The following is a 17,871-nucleotide window of genomic DNA, read 5'->3' as shown; positions in this document are numbered from 1 at the left end:
GCAAAAGTTGAACAAGCAAATACTAGCCGACCCCACTGACATTACTATCAACAATAATAATAATATTTTTATTAAGCTGAGCATTGCAGTAGAACCACGTGATACCATACCACGCATGATTTGTACAGATTAATTAACAATTGTAACATGCCCACCCAAAAAAAAAAAAAAAAAAAAAAAAATTGAAGGGAAAATTCCCAGGAACTTGATAAAAAGACCATCATCTCCTCGCCTTCGAATCACAATTACAATGAAGGACGAGAAAGAAGGCAAACTTTTTTATCAATTACAAAAGTTTCTCTAGTGCTTTCTTACTCCAAAGAGCCAAATTCATGGCCTAAAAGCACAAAACCTAAAAATCATCATAAGCAAAGAGAAGCATGAAATTGCCATACCTTCTCTTTGCTTTTTTATTGTTGTTTCCTCGGATCAACTTCCTCATTACATATTCACATTCACTCTCCTTTTTTTTTTTCTTAACCTCCTCTATTTACAAAACTAAACAAAACAATAATTTCTTCCTCATCAATCCCCTCTCCCTCACTCTCACTCTCTCCCTTTTTTTTTTTAACCTTTGACATATGGGCTAAAAATCTTCTCTACACCTGTTGTTATAATCATAATGTTATGTTTCGAGGCAAAAACAGGGCTTTCAATTTTTCTCTTTTTTTTTAGGCCATCACAGCAGAAATGCCGCGACAGTTGAAGCCCTCAATTCTCACCGGAGCTGGCTGATTCCCACATTTCACGCGGCCAGATGATCCTCCTCCGCTGTTTTTTCGCGACGGCGGCGAAGCTGGCGATCCCATTGGAGGAGATGATAGTGGACTCATCTTCCCAGTCCCAAATTGTTCATCTTGGATTAAAGGATTTGAGGCTCTAACCGGTGGTGATCCATTGAAAAATGGAGGAGATGAAGCCACCTGAAAATTGGGCTTCTCAGCTCCAGCTCCATAATTACCCTTTGAAAAAAAAAAAAATCAAATTCAAAATCTTGATCAAGATGCCCAGCCCACACATATTAAGGTCAAAACATTTATTCATTTAACAAATGCTTTGAGTTTGAGGAATCTAAACAACAATACTAATACTATACTATCAGAGCAGCTAATTTTGATACTTAATTAAAATTGAAACAGCCAAACCAATGATGCAGACTATATACGGCCCGCTTAGGATTCCCTAAAGAAATTATTTTAAAAGGGCTCAAAATAATTTTCAGGGAAAAACTTTACATAAGTGCTGTACTTGATGGGGAAAAAAAATAGATGATAAAAGAAACACTCTCTTATTTTTTTTTTTTCCCTAAAACGTAAAAAAGAAACAAATCAGAAAAATCCCATCAAAATCCTTTTAAAGAGAATTTAAAAATCATAACAAGGAGAACTAGTACTTACGTAGAAAATAAGAACAGAATTCTACCTTTGCAAGAATTATGTCCAGAAGCTCTGATCCTGCCCTTGACTCGCAGCTCTCCATCTGTTGATTACTGTAACATGAACCAAAAAAACAAAATAGTGAAAAAAAAAAAAGATATTAGAAGAAACCAAACCAATATCAACAAAAAAACTTTACAGCCAACAAAAAATGAAGAAAAAAGAAATGAGAAAGGCAAAGAACATAGTACTTGGTATGAACAATTCTGGAGGGTCTGACATTTATGGGGTCATTATCAACAAGTCGACGAGGCTTTGGACATACAACGCCGTTTGGACAAGCAGCAGCCATAGACGACGAAGAAGAAGAGTTGAAGAAAGAGTCTCCTCCAACTCCAACATAATTACTCATTCCCAAACCCAATCCCAAACCCAATCCCACCAAGGCTGCCTTCTGCTGCTGGCTTGGATATGCACACCTATTCATCTTTCTACTTTCAGTCTATTTTCTCCTTCACAGATCCAAGCCTATGCAAAACAAAAACATGTTCACGAATCCCACAAAAATTAGTCATGCCCAGATCAAAAAGAAATGAATTCCAGAAATGATACAGAAATTGGGAGAAAATAATAACAATTAAATACTATTTTTAGTATAAAATAAAAGTGGGAAAATAACCGGCTTTAAAAGAGAGAAAGGGAGAGAGAGGCGGACCTTGGTGGTGGGTCGTGTGGTGGGAAGAGGAGAGAGAGAGAGAGATGGAGCAAAGGAGGGCTAGGCTGAGAGAGAGAGACTAGTGAGACGGGGAGAGATTTTTGGTGGGACGAACGAAGAAGAGGGAGGGATAAGAAAATGGGTGGGCTGGCTATTCATAGACGGGACGGAGCACAGGCTCCAGGGTGTGATGACTGATGAGGACAAATGTGGATGGATTGGTACGGCAAACATTTTTGTGATTCGTTCTGTGATGCACGTGCACGTTTTCTGAGTCAGCCAATTTTCCCTCTTCTTTTGCTCCCTTTTTGTTTTTTATAATTTGGAGTGATGATTATCTAGAAATTTTTTTTTGTATTGGTATTTACTTTAACATTTTTGTGACGGGTAATAGAAGGTGGTAAAAAATAATAAATTTTTAACAAAATAACTTTATTCAAACGAAATCATTGCTTAAGAAATTGAGTGAGAAAATTAACGATTTGAGTTGAGTCTAATTGGTACGAAAATTTATCTTGTGTTGAGTTTGGTTTGGCTTGAAGTAGTGCAGCATAAGTGCAGTTATCCTTCTCCTAATTTTTTTTGTTGCCTTACCATTAGATTTTGCTACTTATCTCTGTGAAAAATTCTTTTGTTATTTCGACATAACTAAGAATCTGAGAATATAAAGTGGACTAAATGGAATATTTTATTGTTATGGAATTTTTAAATATTTTATTGGGGTTTTTTTTTAAACCATAGTGTTCATTAAGCATTATTTTTAAAAGGTTAAGTTCAAAGTAATTTGTATTAAAGTCGTTCATTCACTTGCAAGTTAAATTGTATTTCATCGGGTAAATATGATGGAGTAGTTCAATTGGTTATATTAGCATTATCATATAGGGCAGGATTTTTTCCCCTAATTTGATTACAATTACATTTTTTTAATTATCTTTCGATCTTATATATATCATATTAAAAAAGTATTATATTTTACATATATATCACGTCACAAAAACGTTATAGTATCATTTTTTTTTTTTAACAAATCATCTATAATAATCCACTATTCAAGGCATGAGATTACTAGAGGTTCCGTAATGAAAAATGGGGAATCGCCAAATCTTTCTTATCAAATTAAGGGATTGGTCGCCTTCCTTAAACATAAAGATGGCTTGTTCTTTTCTCATCATTAGATAAAGTAAAACTCCACACGCTGGTGTCAAGTTTCTATCGTCCAGATAAGATTCCATACCTGGAGGCCATGAAACACAGAACCAACAACCGTTTTGCGTCACTTTTTACTTTCCACATTAAGGTTGCCTATTGCAGATGAAGTTGACTCGATCAAGATTGAAACTCAAGATCAGCACGAAACCCCAAGTAATTAAAAATCAAGATTTACTCATTTCATCTCTGATTGAGCAAAATGTAAATCACCGAGATGATCTGGAAAAACTCCCATTGAACCTATAAACAAATCAAGCGTCAGGATCCTATGATAATTAAATTGAGAAGTAATAAATAAGGTGTACCTAACAGGATCAATTAAAGAAAGCCAAAAGTATATTAAATAAAGTGAACGAAGAACGAAGAGAGCCCATTTGGTTTTGTAGCATACAGGATACAGCAGCAAGGCCAGCACTCAACAGTAGAATGTAGGCCAAAGTGTTGTTACGTAGTCGTGTAGTGCATGTGATCCCGCTCCAAAGTGAGAAAAGACAAATCAGATTTGCAGCTGGGGACCTAAAAATATTTTACTCCCTAAACATTAGTTATCTTTGCCTTTTTCTCTTTGTTTGCTTTGGCATTGATTCCTCGGCAGGTCATTTTGATTTTGCCCGCAATTTTTTTTTTTTCAGTTATCGATCTCTCTACATGTATATATATCACATTCAAATGCTCTTTAAATTCTGGGCCTTGTTTCTTTGCCCATGCGCATTCAAATATGGGTTAGAGAAAAAGAAAAGACAGTCTCAGAGAAGTGCAGTTGCATGGTGATAAGGTGGATGATAAATTAAAGGTTATTATTACTTTATCTCTTAACGTTTGTTGTTACTATCAATTTCTTCCTTAACGTTACCTTTTAGTCACTTTACCCCCAAAACTAGAGGTCAAACTTAACAGAGTTTGTTAATTAAAGTGCAAAGATATGTTTAGTTCTTAAAATTATTATCACTTTATTCCCATAAACTATAGTCTCACTATCAATTTACTCTTTAGAGTAATTTTTTAAACTACTTATCCCACCATTAAATTAATTTAGCAAATTAAAAAACTTTAGAAGAAAGTACCATCCCCTTTGTATAATAAAAATAATAAAAAATTTAGAGTAGCTTTTCTCCTTTTTAGTATCAAGAAAAAAAGTTAAAATATTAATCTCTTTCTTCTTGGCAATCTTATTAATATTGAAAAAAAATAGAAAAACGGGGAGGGGGAGGGGGAGGGGGAGAGATAGAGATAGAGATAGAGAGAGAGGGAGAGCTCAAATTTTTTTTAAAAAAAATACAAATAAGAAAGAATTAAATACTTTTATTATTTTAAAATTATTTCACTTTTCTGTTACCACCAAATTTCAATTCTAATTCCGACAATCTTAAATTAATACGATAATGTTAGACTTTTCTTTCTTTGCAAAATCTAATTGTTTGGCTCATTCTTTCCTATCTCTTTTTCTTTTCCTAGTATTAATAAGTGTAAAAAAAAGAAATTTGGGAAAATCCATTTATTTTTATGTTTTTGGATCTCTTAAAGTGAAAAAAAAGGAAGAATAACTATTCCAACTTTTTTATTTTTAAGTATATATAAAAAAGAGTAAATATATTTAAAAAAATTTTACCATACTAATTAGATTAACAATGAGATAAAATGACTAGAAAATAATGTTAGAAATTAAAGTGATTGTATCACTATAATTTAAAGGGATAAAGTGGTAATAATAATGTAGTAATACTATAGAATAAAATGGTATTTTTGTCTAAAATTTCTTAACATGTTGAGTTGAATTACTTAAGGGGGTGAAGTGACTAAAAGATAATGTTAGGGGGTATACTGATAGTATTGATATAGTATAAGGGGTAAAGTAATAATAATCCTAAATTAAAGGATCACGAGTGATGAAAACAGAAACTGCCCCATACCAAACTGCTACTTTCAAAGCTTTCCATTCATCAATCAGATTTAGTCGTCACCTCCGGTCCCCAAAACGATAAGGTACAAAGTTTAATAAGCAATTTAATGTGTGCATCCATCAACAAAATAGCTTCTGGATTGTGAGGTTGAGTGCTAGTAAAAAAATTCTTGTTGAGTCAACAAGAACAGGTACCAAGTTGGGAATTTGGTCCTTCTTGAGTTAATCACAGACCATTTTTAGTTGACTAAATCAACAAAACTAAGACTTGTGATCAAAGTTGACAAGCCTCAAAGAAGCTTTAGCTTGTACGCTAAAATGCAGTTTGGACAGTACTCATATCAGGTGGTGCTACCATTGCTTTAAAAGAAAAAAGGGTTGTGGTATACCAGGATTAATTAACCATTTCGTTCATCTCACAATTATACAGTAAACAGATACACCAATAAGATTGGGACTATATTATCCATCACGAAACTTATCAGATCTTTTTACATTTATGGTCAAAGATTTTATGTGTATATAGAATTAGCTACTGGAACACTGGGGAATGCTTGCTTGCTTATATATGTATTTAACCATGAAGGACAAATGGTAATGAATGAGTTCGAATCTTGGGTGCAACTGGCAAATCCAATTCATGCAGGGTATTGTCATTTTCGCACTTTGTGGAGCGGAACAAGATGAGGGATAGGCCGCTCCCCCTTTACTTTTGCTGACGCTATCACCAAATATAAAAGAGCAAGAAGCAGAAGCAGTAGTGGCACTCCTCCTGATCTCTGACTGCTCAAGAAAACGTAAAGAAATATATAAATAATAATCCAGGTCCCATATGTGAATCATGATTCTGAGTTTCTTGCTTTTCTCGATCGTGGCTTCCATTAACACTTTCCATCCACCGTTGGTCTCTTCAGACGATATGGCACCTCGCTTTTCTGCATAAATGAGTTTAGTCTTTGGAGGAAGAGCGCCAAGTATGTCCTATTTGGATTGTTATCCCATTTTAAGACAATATGGTACCTCACTTTTATGCACGAGTGAGTTTTGGAGGAAAGAACACAAAGTATGTCCCATTTGAATTGTTGTTTTTCTTGGATTTTTTTATATAAAAAAAAAATGTACTGTAATGATTTGATATATGTGAAATAGAAAGGTGATTGAGAAATATACGAAGCATACAATTTTATCTTTTGAAAACTGTAATCCTATATTATATGGAAAAGGCAAGAAAATATAATGTGAATATACTTAAATGGTAAGGATAAGGGATGAAAGTATGGTTCTTAAATTGAAGAAGAAAAAGCCATCCTCTTCTATTCAAGCTGTGCGAGTCCATTCTCAGCATTCAAGTGGGCGGATGTCAGGATGTACTACAATTTATATGTTAAATGATTGGTGACAATGAAGTGTTGTCCTTTTAGTCTTTTGGCAGCAGCATTGGTTAAATGATGTAGTTATGTTAAGTAAAAGGATTAGTTACAAATTCAGTAACCAAACTAGTAACCTAATTCTTCTATCTCTTTCTTCTTCTTGCTTTCTGAATATCTCCTGAATTCTGTTCTCAGTTTAATTCATCTCTGAAGAGTGTCTCTGCATTTCTTTACATAATATTCTTGTTCCTGACAGCCGACTGTACAAGGGAAGGAAGATCGTGTGTGACTTCAAATGGGCTAAGCCCAATGGTTATTGCAAGCTTCTTGTCTTGCAAAACATGACCAAACCCTTGCTCTACTTTTTCTAAAGAGTGGTTAGTGGCACTCCCTTAATTTCTCGATTAGAATAGAAGTAATGTAAACGTTGTCGATTGATATTAAAACATAGGAAAGAAAGAAAGAAAGAAAAGGAGAATGTTACAACAGAGATGAAAATTGGTTAGACTATAACATACCGAGAAGAACTTTGAAGTCTTAGATTATTGTCATTTTCATTCTAAAACCATTGATTTTATTAAGAGATTAGTAATCAACAATCATTATCCATTGACCTATATATATATATGTATATGTATTGACCTAAAGTGAGTCACAATTTGAAGGAGATATACGACCCTTACGACAAGCATCAATGGTGTACTCTAAATTTTAAGAATTTCATCAATAGCGAGACAATGGATTATATGATGAGATAGGAACTTAATTTTGCATCACCTACTGCACGGCCAATGGTTATTTCAATATTGATAGTCCAAATTAAGTTCTCAAACTCTATGGCATTGCTTAAAAAAAGGCATATAAAATAAATTTCCAGTGAGATGATAATAAATCTATAGGATTTTCTTTTAATTTCAAAGAAAAATCTATGGATGCGTTTGATAAAACTGAAGTCTAAAATCTGAAATCTGAATCCATTAAGATAGTAAATTGTTAATTATAAAATCTAATAGATTTGAGTGTATATCACATTTAGTGATAAACGAATAGCTTATCACTTAATTTTGGGACAGAATTTTGTCTAGAAAATTCAGTGCCACTTAATTAATTTAAATGTTCAAATTTTGATAATCAAATACGTATGAACATGTTAAGATTGGAATCCATTAAATTTAAGTGTCGAATTGAATTATTAAACAGGATCTAAATCTTAAGAGAGGAAAGTGCAAAGGGAGAGTTCGAGAGTCAAACAAGAATGTTCATAATTCTTTAGTTAATGTCTTGGACCAGAATCTTGGACCAAAATGACGCTTTATTAACGCTAAACGCATTTGAGCTTGTACCACACATGAAATGATATGGTGCTTAAAATAAAAAGGTTAAGGAACTTTCATTTTAGAGCCTATTCTTCCCTCTTCAACCATTTCTTTTTCTTATATCTACCCGAACCCAACTCATGAGTTCATGATTGTTTCAGAACCTCTATGAAAAAGCACAAATTAAATTTGAAAGGATATTTATATGTTTGCAGATGGTAATATTAAATTTGGTTGGAAATACGGGGCTCTTCTATGAAGCCCATAGCTGGCAGGCTGAAATGAGGAGCTACTCTGCGGAGCCTGTTGCCAAAATCCTGGGCCAGAATTCTGTTGTCTGATGAATTCCTCCTCCGCCTGCTAGGAGAAGAAGGGTTCGAAATCCCCTCCACAATTTCCCTGTGTCCTCTAGTTTATCTTTTAGGAGAAAAAGAAAAAAAATTTCTGAAGTAAGATTTGAAAAATTGGAAGACGAAATAAATCTGGCTGTTGAGCAGAAAAAGAAAAAGTTAAGAGCTGACTTGAAGAGACATGATTACCACATCTGAAAATGATTAATCACTTATTTAAAGAACGTGTACATCCCTCAATTTGCCTAACATCACTACAAAGCTTGACATCTTTTCGCTTTCTGGATGCAACTTCAGATCTGATGGGTAGCTAGTACTAATTCAATTCTTTATTTTCTACATAATCCTGCTTTAACAACAAGTGGGACCTCCATAATACACTAAGCTCTGCTAATCCCTTGATGTGTTCCATGTGCCACAGCCTTTTTATTCCTCAGTGAATATTTTTCGCAGCTTTGCCTTTCAATTCTACTTAATACGATCAACTTTCTATGTAGATAAAACCCTAGCTAATTCAAAAAAGACGATAAAGAGAACTAAAGCTACACTTGTCTGCGTCTTTCATGTCCCTTGCTTTCTCCTCTTTGCCTCAACAATCCACTTTTCAACGTTACACGAACCCAGTAATCAGCCACCGCATCTTTAATCGCTTTAGCTCGACCTCTCATCCTTCATGGAATCCAGATCTTCAAATCCAATTCCATGTCCATGTCATGCACCCACATGCATGCAGCGACTTTGATCCCTGTGGGGCTGCGAAGCCCTTTTCCATCATTATTTTCTTTCCCTTTAATTTTATCTATTTACAAAATGAAAACCTAAATCAACGTGAAAAGCTCGACCCACTCAAAAAAAAAATTTTTTTTTTCTCAACTCATCTGAAAAATGTAATTGTATGCCATGTGTAACGAGAAATCTTGAAGATTAAAAAAAAAGAAGAGGAATTGATCGAGTTTTTCAACTAAATGTCACGTGTACCAGAACCTTTTCTCCTTTTTTGGTAAAGGGTGCCAAGCCCAAGAGGATATTCATTCCCTTATTCTCCTTCAAGGCTTCAACTTTGAAGTCATGCACATGCAAAATCTAGTCATCAAGCAATATTCATCCTAATTCAATCTATGTCTATGGTGGGTCAGTCTGATTAGTCGTGATCATGATCAGTGTGCTGGGAAGAAAAGTGGTGAAGAATCTCTCTGTAGTTTCCCATCAGAGACTCTCACTTTGCTCATCTTGTTTTCGCACCAATGCAACTGCTCCTCATGTAGCTCCCTCATTCTCAAAACCCTTGACACCACTTTCAGGTCAATGAAAGCCATTAATATCTCCATCTCCTCCTCCAGCCTCAATCTTCTTCTCCGCAAGCACTTTCCAGACCGCCTGAGCTCTTTGAGCTTCATTTTTTTCTGCAGATTTATTTTCAAGGAGATATGAAAAACAAAATCGTTTACTTTCATATACGAGTTCTTAGGGAGTTTGTGAAGGAAGTCAACCCTAAGCTTCAACTCATTAAGATTTTTAATACCGTATGACAATGTATTCTTAATTGTGAAAATAAAAGTTTGCCCCTTTGAAAACCTTTTGCTACATTAAGTTAAAAAAAATCCATTCAACAAGTGCCCACTTGACACCCGTTAAGATGTCATTCGATTCTTCTGTATATGTCATATAGTTGTATAGGTGTAGAGCTGGATCCTAATCCTCTTTGCACAATGATTTTATTCTCATTCTAATAAAAAATTCTATCTTGCAATATATATTTGTATACATATTACGTTGATGGCAAAAAAAAAAAAAAAAAGTGTAGACAGGCTAACCTTTTTATTTACTTTCTTTAATAGGAGGAGAAGCGTGGCATCAGCTGAGCCTCTTCGGTTTCTTCTGAAAAAGGCTGCCAGTACTTGACAGCGACTCTCCTTGTCTGCTTTGAGGAAATTCATGAATGTCCTAATTGATTCTTCCATGATTATTAGAAATGAATCCGAGGAAATTCTTGCTCCCGAACCTTCGTCCTTTTTCTCCTCCTCAGAATCTACATGATGGATGGAGAGTAACAATTTTTTTGAAGTTACTAACTATAGTACTCGAGAGTGCTGAATTAATTCAAGAATTTAATACTATAAAGATTACAACTATATCACTTCCGAACTGCTTACTATGACCCATTATGACTTGTCAAAATTGCTCATGCAAACCAATTTTTCTCTTTTTTTTTTTAAAGTTAATTGCCAACATTTCATAATAGTGCATTTGACTAGTCAGATGCTGGTAACACATGAATTCCAGTAGGTCCATCTTTATCTTTATGATCATAAGGGTCATAGTATGTGTTGATTGGTCAAAATAAGCCAAAAGTAATATATCACATACAGTTTCTACATTGCTGGAGTTGAAACCAATAATATTCCTCAAGTAATTAGAGTAATTAATTTACTTTTAAGTTTGGTTGGTTTTGTTGTAAAACAAACAAATTAAGGAAAAATATTGGCTTATATATACTTATTAATGCTTAAGAACATTTAGGTAATTCTCCCAGCAACCAAGATATGGGAAAGATTTTCCACCAAAAAGAAGAAAAAGAAAAGGCCAAGATATGAAAAACTTTTTCCGAACCATGTTTAACCAAAAAAGAAAAAAGCAAACCATGTAGGTGGGTCTTTTTAACAAATTCACGAGTCTGACTATGGAAATAGAAGAACACATTTTACTGAAATTGCTAGTTATATATATAAATTTGTTTCTAAACTCTAAACGTACATTGCACCTGAATTTATACTTATCTGAAAAGAAGAATTGCTGTCAAAATTTCAGATAAATTTGTTAGAGAAATCAATTACTTTCTCTGTAAGTACTCATGGTCAAAACGCACAAAGTTAATGGGATGGGACAAGGGAATATTAGAAATGACTAGTAGTACCTCGGTATTCTGGAACTTGAAGCAACTTTGGGGCCAAGCTTCTCATCCGGGCATAGATTTCAGGTCTCTTTCCATGCTCATACGGCTCATTCTCAACATATCTTTGTAAAAGCACCAAGAATTGCTGAAATTGCTGGGCCACATAAGCAGGACAACCAGGGTCTTGTTCCCTTCTTGCAGCTCTTAGGCGCTGGAAGTACTTGTAATTCCAATTCAGAGCCTCCCATGTCCAACATATTTGTGCTACATATGTACCCTCCAGCTCATGGTATGGGTTGCGACGGAAATCTGATGAGCTTTTATTTTTTGCTGCCAACTTATATACAATCCTGTCCGATATTGATCTTGGGCATGCTTGTATCGACTTCAATGATTCTGAAAATTGATTGTTTCAACATTGTTAGAAAAAAAAATTCATCAAACCAAGAGCAGGATAAGTTATTTGTATTGTGATTTTGCTAGTTACTTTCCAATATTTGGCGACACAAATTGTTCTAAAAAAGATGGATTTTAACAGCAAAGTTGAACCAAATGGTATGCCAAACTGCCCGATTTCACCTCCCCTAGCCACAGTATACAGAAAAGAATGAAGGAGACAATTGTATGTATAGCTAATACATACCTGTTTCATGAAGTTTCTGAGCACTGATTCTATCAAGAAACAGCATTTCTTCATCATATTTTTGGAACACCGTGTAGGACTCCCACTTGGGACAACTCCTTCGTGAAGACGACGAAAATGGATCATCGGTACCCGAGTCCCTGTAGTTAATATTTGAGCTTCTCCATTCTGAAGAACTCTTAGAAGTTGATCCAACTGTACATGAGTCCCCAAAGATATCTTCCTCATCCTTTCCTTCAGGTTGAAGCAGCTTCTTGCTTTCCCTCTTTGACGGTGCAAACACCAGAAAATTTTCATCTCTTGTGAAAGTGGCATCTTTTTTCTCATCCTTGGCAATTCCCTCTTCACATTTTGCTGAAAAAGCAAAACAAACAAGAGCCAATTCGATCAGGTCTTTCTAAGATAGCAATACGGAGCACTAATTAGTGCTCCAAAACACAATAACTAAATTTAATTAGCAAAATTAATTAATTTACCCTTATTATTTTTATTATCCATAATCAAGCCACTTTTCATCTGATTCAAGGTCCTTATTGAAGTGGGGTCATTTTTATTTGTCTGATAAGCATAAGAAGAATCAGTATCTCTTGCTGGAGGAATCTCTTCTTCACCAACAGCTTCATCACTATGGACAGATTCTAAAGCCGCTGAGCTATAAACAGACAGTTCTTCAGAATTATAGCTTTCTTCGTGGCACTCTTGGCTGAATGCCTCCTCGTCAGGGTTCACAATTTCCTCTCCTGGAACTCGGGTTGGATCTTCATGGTCACTGTTGTCCTGCATAAAAATTAGTGTTTCACCACCATCAAGTATATTTGCCTCCAAGGGACCACTTTGCTGCATGGAATCTGCATGAAAATATCCATTTTCTTGTTCCACTTCTTCATCAGAAAATTCCCCGTATTCAAATTCATTCTGATTCCTACAAGAACAGCAATATTAATTAGTTAAGAGTTAAGAGAAAAAAAAAATGGTTGGTCCATTCAGGGGAAAAAAGGAAAGAGGATTTACATATATATATAATTAAGTACCTTGAAAAGAAAAGATTGCCACCAAGGAAACTGAAGAGTTTAGCAAGCAAAATGGAAGTGACGTAGAAGAAGATGAAGAGAAGTAGGAAGGAGCTTGAGGCATTGTAAAACAACCCAGCAATGGTTTCTCCGGGACATTGCATTTTTTGGATTTGGTTATTGGCTTATTCCTACTTGACTACAATAAGATTTGAGTCCCTAACGATCCTATCCTAGACAAAGCAAAACAAAGTGACATTCAAAAGGTGAGCTCTTTAATTGCTTTTCTTACTTCCCTTGTTTGGCAAGATGGCCTATCTTCTAGTTTCAAAATGACTTTTGTGCCCCTGGTCCTTAAGAAACCTTTTATCCTTTGTCAAGTTTCAAATATCCTTTGGCTCAGACAAGCAAAAGGATTTTGCTGCAAGGAATATTAATACTATTCATGGCAGGCTTTGCTTTGAATACCAAATGAAGAGTAAAGTGACTCTGAAATTGTAATTTGGAAGAGTAATGAAGATCTTTGTAGTGACTAATTCAGGTTCTTGGTGCCAGTTAATTATTGTATTTCAAGAATATTATGATTATGTACATCTAAACAACTTGAGTAAATGGTACTGGAGTTTGGATTAATTTCAATATCACATTAATTATATGATTTGATTTTTCTTTAACCTTCAGTTTAGTCGACGTTTACTAATAATTAGCAATACTAGCGTACCAAAGTATTTTAAATATATCAAGGACCAGAGCTAGGGGAACTTGATATAAATTGCAAAGTGTAACTAAATCAAAATTCTGGGAGCAAATTAAGGCTCTTTTTCACCGCTTGCTAAATGGTTAAATATCGGCCTGAGTATTGTAAGGCTAAGGTAAATTTTAATTTCCCTGTCTAATCAAAGAATCAGGAAGAAAATTAAGGTCCCGTTTGGATTGCATTTTCCGTCATTTTTCATGGAAAAATTACTGTAACGATTTGATGTATGTGAGGAAAAAAGCTAATAGGGAAATGTGTTCACGGAAAATGACAAAATTTTTCTATGGAAAACAGCAATCCAAGCAAGGCCTTAATTTTTGCCAGAGGTCCACGCAGCACGTGCTAAGACTGCGTGAGAAGCCCACTTTGGCTCTACACTTGCAGCAGCTGTTTTATCAGAGAAAGAAAAATAATAATACGTTGCATTGAAAGTACAAAATTTTTGTATTATAGCTGCTAATTTATTTGTGAAAAGAGAAATTTAAAGGCAATAAGAAAAGCAATATGCTATCCGACAATTAAAAAAAAAAAAAAAGCATAATAAAAACAAAAATGAAAAGAAGAGAACAAAATTAACCTTAGCCACACGCATCTGGAAACATGTCCGACGACTTGTTCTTTCTAAAAGAAATGTTAAAATACTAAGTGCTACCCATGGTTTTCGTTGTTTAGAAATATTAGTTTCAAAATCGTAGGGTATATATAATAGAAAACAGCTTCTACGTTTGATGGGATTAATGGACTGTGTTGGGTAAGTTTATTCTTTGCATCTTTGTGGAAGGAAGGGCCATAATAGTAGCTGAAGGGTGCTTTTGTCATTTTGAAGTTTTCCCATGAATCTTTTGTTAATAATCATCCCTTGTCTTTAACTTGGCCACTAAGGTTTAGTGGATGTGCTTTCTACTAAGATTTTTGTCCCAGTGGATATATGAGATGAGACCCTCAAAATTCATTATTAATTTGAAAAGGTCAACAATCAGAGGATCTTCTCAGGTGCCGGCCTGCAGGAAAATTGAAGAAAATAGCAATTGGAAAATTGGAAGGGAAAAGGACCAAAAGGTTATGGGTTTCCCAACACGACCTAGACCTATACTTGGCCAGATCTTGGTACGTAAAAGAAAGCTTTACACGTTAAAAACACATGCCAATCAACTTTAATGAATTGGAGATGCAATTAATTTGTTGCATTTGTTGGATGATATTTGATCAAGTATTTCACTTCTTATAAAAGCGATTATAATATAGATCCTGGAGCTTTAATTTAGTGACAGAACGATGAGGTGGAAGTACAAAAAATTAGAGATTATGATTTTAGGATCTCACTGTACACGTAAGTTTCTACTGATTAATGAGTCATTTTTTTTATGTACTATCAATGTATATACGAGCCAATGTAAATGTATATCATGTAATTTAATTTTAAATTTGAAATTCACTTTTTGCGTCGGTTGCATACATTTTACATTTGTTAGCGTAAAGCATTCAGTATATTGACAGTGGTTAAAAACTTAATTCGTAATTATATTCATTTGTTGGTAAGTTCGGTTTTCATTGATTTGTAATTTGTTAGTATTTTCTATTTTGTTACAATTTGATTCCATCATTAGGATCTTAAATTTGTATTGACATCAAGACCTTTTTTTTTTTTTTTTTTTAATATAAAGAGAATTAACAGTACTTACCCTCAATGACTCGAATCCGTGACTTATTGATTACAGGTATCTTAAGAACTAGACTTGCATTTCAGTGTCAAGAACTTAACATAATCCATTTCCTCTTCTTTTAGATGTTTGGTTCAACTGAGGTGGATTGTGAATTGAGATGTCTCTTTATTACACCTGCTGTCTTCACCGCCATTTTATCTTGGTTTATGTATTGGTGCTGTTGAAGCAAATATCATACCCATCCTCCAACGGACAAACCCGTCGTCTCTTGGTGACCTGGATTCGGCTCGACATAGGCCGGGTACACTTGTAAGGCCTGGGCCTGTTCCTTTGGTACGGAGAGTCCGAGTTTGGTGACTAATGTAGCCCAGCCCTTGTTGATTTAAAACTCGTTGGCCCACCTACCAAATCCCTTCCAGAAATCTTTCCTAGCCCTCGCGTAGGTACATGTAAAATTTTCCCTACGCTTTGCCTCTGCTATTATTTTATTCCTTCAGGTTTCAACACTGCCACAAAATCTTGAAACTCCATCTTAATCACACTTTTTGTAACTCGAGACGTAATTAGTATTTAAGAAAAGAGTAAATTTTACATACACTGTCACGGTCTAATGTACGATATATATGCAAAATTTGAGTTTTAAATTCAAATTTGGATTATGTATCATGCGTCTAATGGTAAAAGTGTATATACTGTCAGTGCATAGAAAAGTAATTCTTAAAAAAATCACTTTCACTCAGAGTAGAGAAATTTTTTTTTTGTAATTCTACTAAAATCATATAAAATAGTGAAATATTATACTTCATTCTTCTAAACTTCAATCAAGAAAGATTATCAAATTACATTACTAGCGAATTGCCTAATCATTCTTGTGCTCATTTGCACATAATTGTCATAAAAAAAAAAAAAATTCTGCTCCTATTTTGGTTGCCAGAATAAGTTCCTTTCTTTGAGTTGGCAAAGCACATTTCACAATTTCTCTTCAGTTTAACATCTCATCTCAATACTTAATTATATGCTAGCAAGAAGTGCAAAGTATAAAGGCCAGGTGTACGTGAAATTTCCCTTCATATGATCGCACCAGGAAGTTTACTATAGTATCAAGTGTTTGGCTTTACTTTCTTGAATAGAAAACGCTCAAGCTTGTCATTTTCAAATGAAGTTGCCACATTCGCATTATTCGCACTTGACAGTTGCAAGAAACCCTATACTCTGCGAAGCAACTTGTGTGTACGTGTCCCGAAAGCTACTGTGCATGGGGGGTGCGTACATTTCTAGAAGCTCTTTGGTCGATCCATAAAACGATAATGAAGACATTAAGGTCACAACCACAAAGGACCAAATCAAAGATTCAATTCACATTTGCTTTCGGAAGTTCACTAACCCACTCCAATGTATGTTTCTAGCAATAGTAAATCTTAAACCTCAAGACTTCAAAAGATAAGCCCTTAATTTGTAATTTAATTTGTTGTAACTTTCACACTTACTAACAAACTCAATTACCCTGAACTATGTATGTGTGCGTTGGACGTGTCCTTCGTCTCTCAAAGAGTCTCTAAGTATGTGTGCTGTCTCAGGTGAGAGTGTGTGTGTGTGTGTGTGTGAGAGAGAGAGAGAGAGAGAGAGAGAGAGGAGAGGAGAGGGGGGGGGGGTTGTGTTGGAGGGTTAAAGATGAAGTACATGAAAGTTCTTGTTAGGATTGAAAATGTGAAGGCTTGAAGTAGCAACCATAGAAATCTTTGAAATCAAGACTGACGCATTAGATACAGTCTTGTGGTTTGGTGAACATTTTTAACCACTCTTACTTCAAATAACCTTTGCCCCCTATATCAAAAGATTTGATTTGGTGCGAACTAATCTACCTTAGGTTCCTGGGATAGTTTTAACTTGTTTCTTTGATGCATATGATTAATCACCATCATCATGATGGCTTTTCTTGGTAGTCGCTGAATAACGTTTGGTCATCGATCCCATGTATGCAAACAATGTAGAGGGCTAGAGATGATAATCCTCGTAGTGAACCAAAATTCAAGATTGTTGTACCATGCAATGCCCATAGAGCTAGAGTTCATTATATTATGACTTTTGACAATTCACAAATGATGTGATCAGATGTATATCCCATTTGAACCATTCATCCAAAAGACAAAAGATTGTAGCAAAAGAGATTAATATCTTTACTCAACTCTCTCTCCCTAGGTACGTACCCCTAATCAATCATTAAATTCGTTAAGAAATTTCTTTAAGGCCAGCTTACCAAAGGGCCCCATTCATACTATGATCTCTGCTCATGATCATCAATTCTACGACCCACATCTCACACCAACATACACGTGCACAAAGCACACACTAATAGGTACTTAGGAAAATGCCAAGTGGCTGCTAATTGTTGTGTATTAAGAATTGATAGAGAAGCCCGGCCTTGTTCCCATTGGAGGGAGAGATGAGGTCAGGCGGACTTTTTGGTGGGTAGAAATGGGTGAAGGTGGTTGGACATGCTATGGAAGAATAATATCTGCTATTAGATGTAACACTGACTCAACCCTGCAGCCTAAATTAATCGTCACTCATCTAATCACAAAGTACACAAAGTAATCGTCACTCATCTAATCACAAAGTACACAAAGTAAATGACAAACTTAGGATATGATATGCCATAATTTAAAAA

The 17,871-nt window shown here is 35.0% G+C and overlaps 2 protein-coding genes across 2 annotated transcripts; both read right to left on the bottom strand.

Annotated features, from left to right (window-relative positions):
• Positions 1–41: 41 nt before the first annotated feature.
• Positions 42–2,231, bottom strand: LOC113742673 (uncharacterized). Its single transcript, XM_027270569.2, has 4 exons — positions 2,092–2,231; positions 1,628–1,904; positions 1,423–1,489; positions 42–962 (listed from the first exon to the last, which is right to left on the bottom strand). The coding sequence occupies exons 2-4, from the start codon at positions 1,861–1,863 to the stop codon at positions 672–674; spliced, it is 594 nt and encodes a 197-aa protein (XP_027126370.1). The 5' UTR covers positions 1,864–1,904; positions 2,092–2,231; the 3' UTR covers positions 42–671.
• Positions 2,232–8,421: 6,190 nt separating this feature from the next.
• On the bottom strand, positions 8,422–13,060 carry LOC113741653 (uncharacterized). Its single transcript, XM_027269238.2, has 6 exons — positions 12,804–13,060; positions 12,249–12,694; positions 11,773–12,126; positions 11,151–11,525; positions 10,051–10,265; positions 8,422–9,639 (listed from the first exon to the last, which is right to left on the bottom strand). The coding sequence occupies exons 1-6, from the start codon at positions 12,944–12,946 to the stop codon at positions 9,394–9,396; spliced, it is 1,779 nt and encodes a 592-aa protein (XP_027125039.1). The 5' UTR covers positions 12,947–13,060; the 3' UTR covers positions 8,422–9,393.
• Positions 13,061–17,871: the final 4,811 nt, after the last annotated feature.

This window comes from Coffea arabica, chromosome 4e (genome assembly GCF_036785885.1).
Source record: "Coffea arabica cultivar ET-39 chromosome 4e, Coffea Arabica ET-39 HiFi, whole genome shotgun sequence".
NCBI lineage: Eukaryota > Viridiplantae > Streptophyta > Magnoliopsida > Gentianales > Rubiaceae > Coffea > Coffea arabica.
Note: the sequence above shows the minus strand (reverse complement) of the source record. Positions and strands in the feature narration are given on the sequence as shown.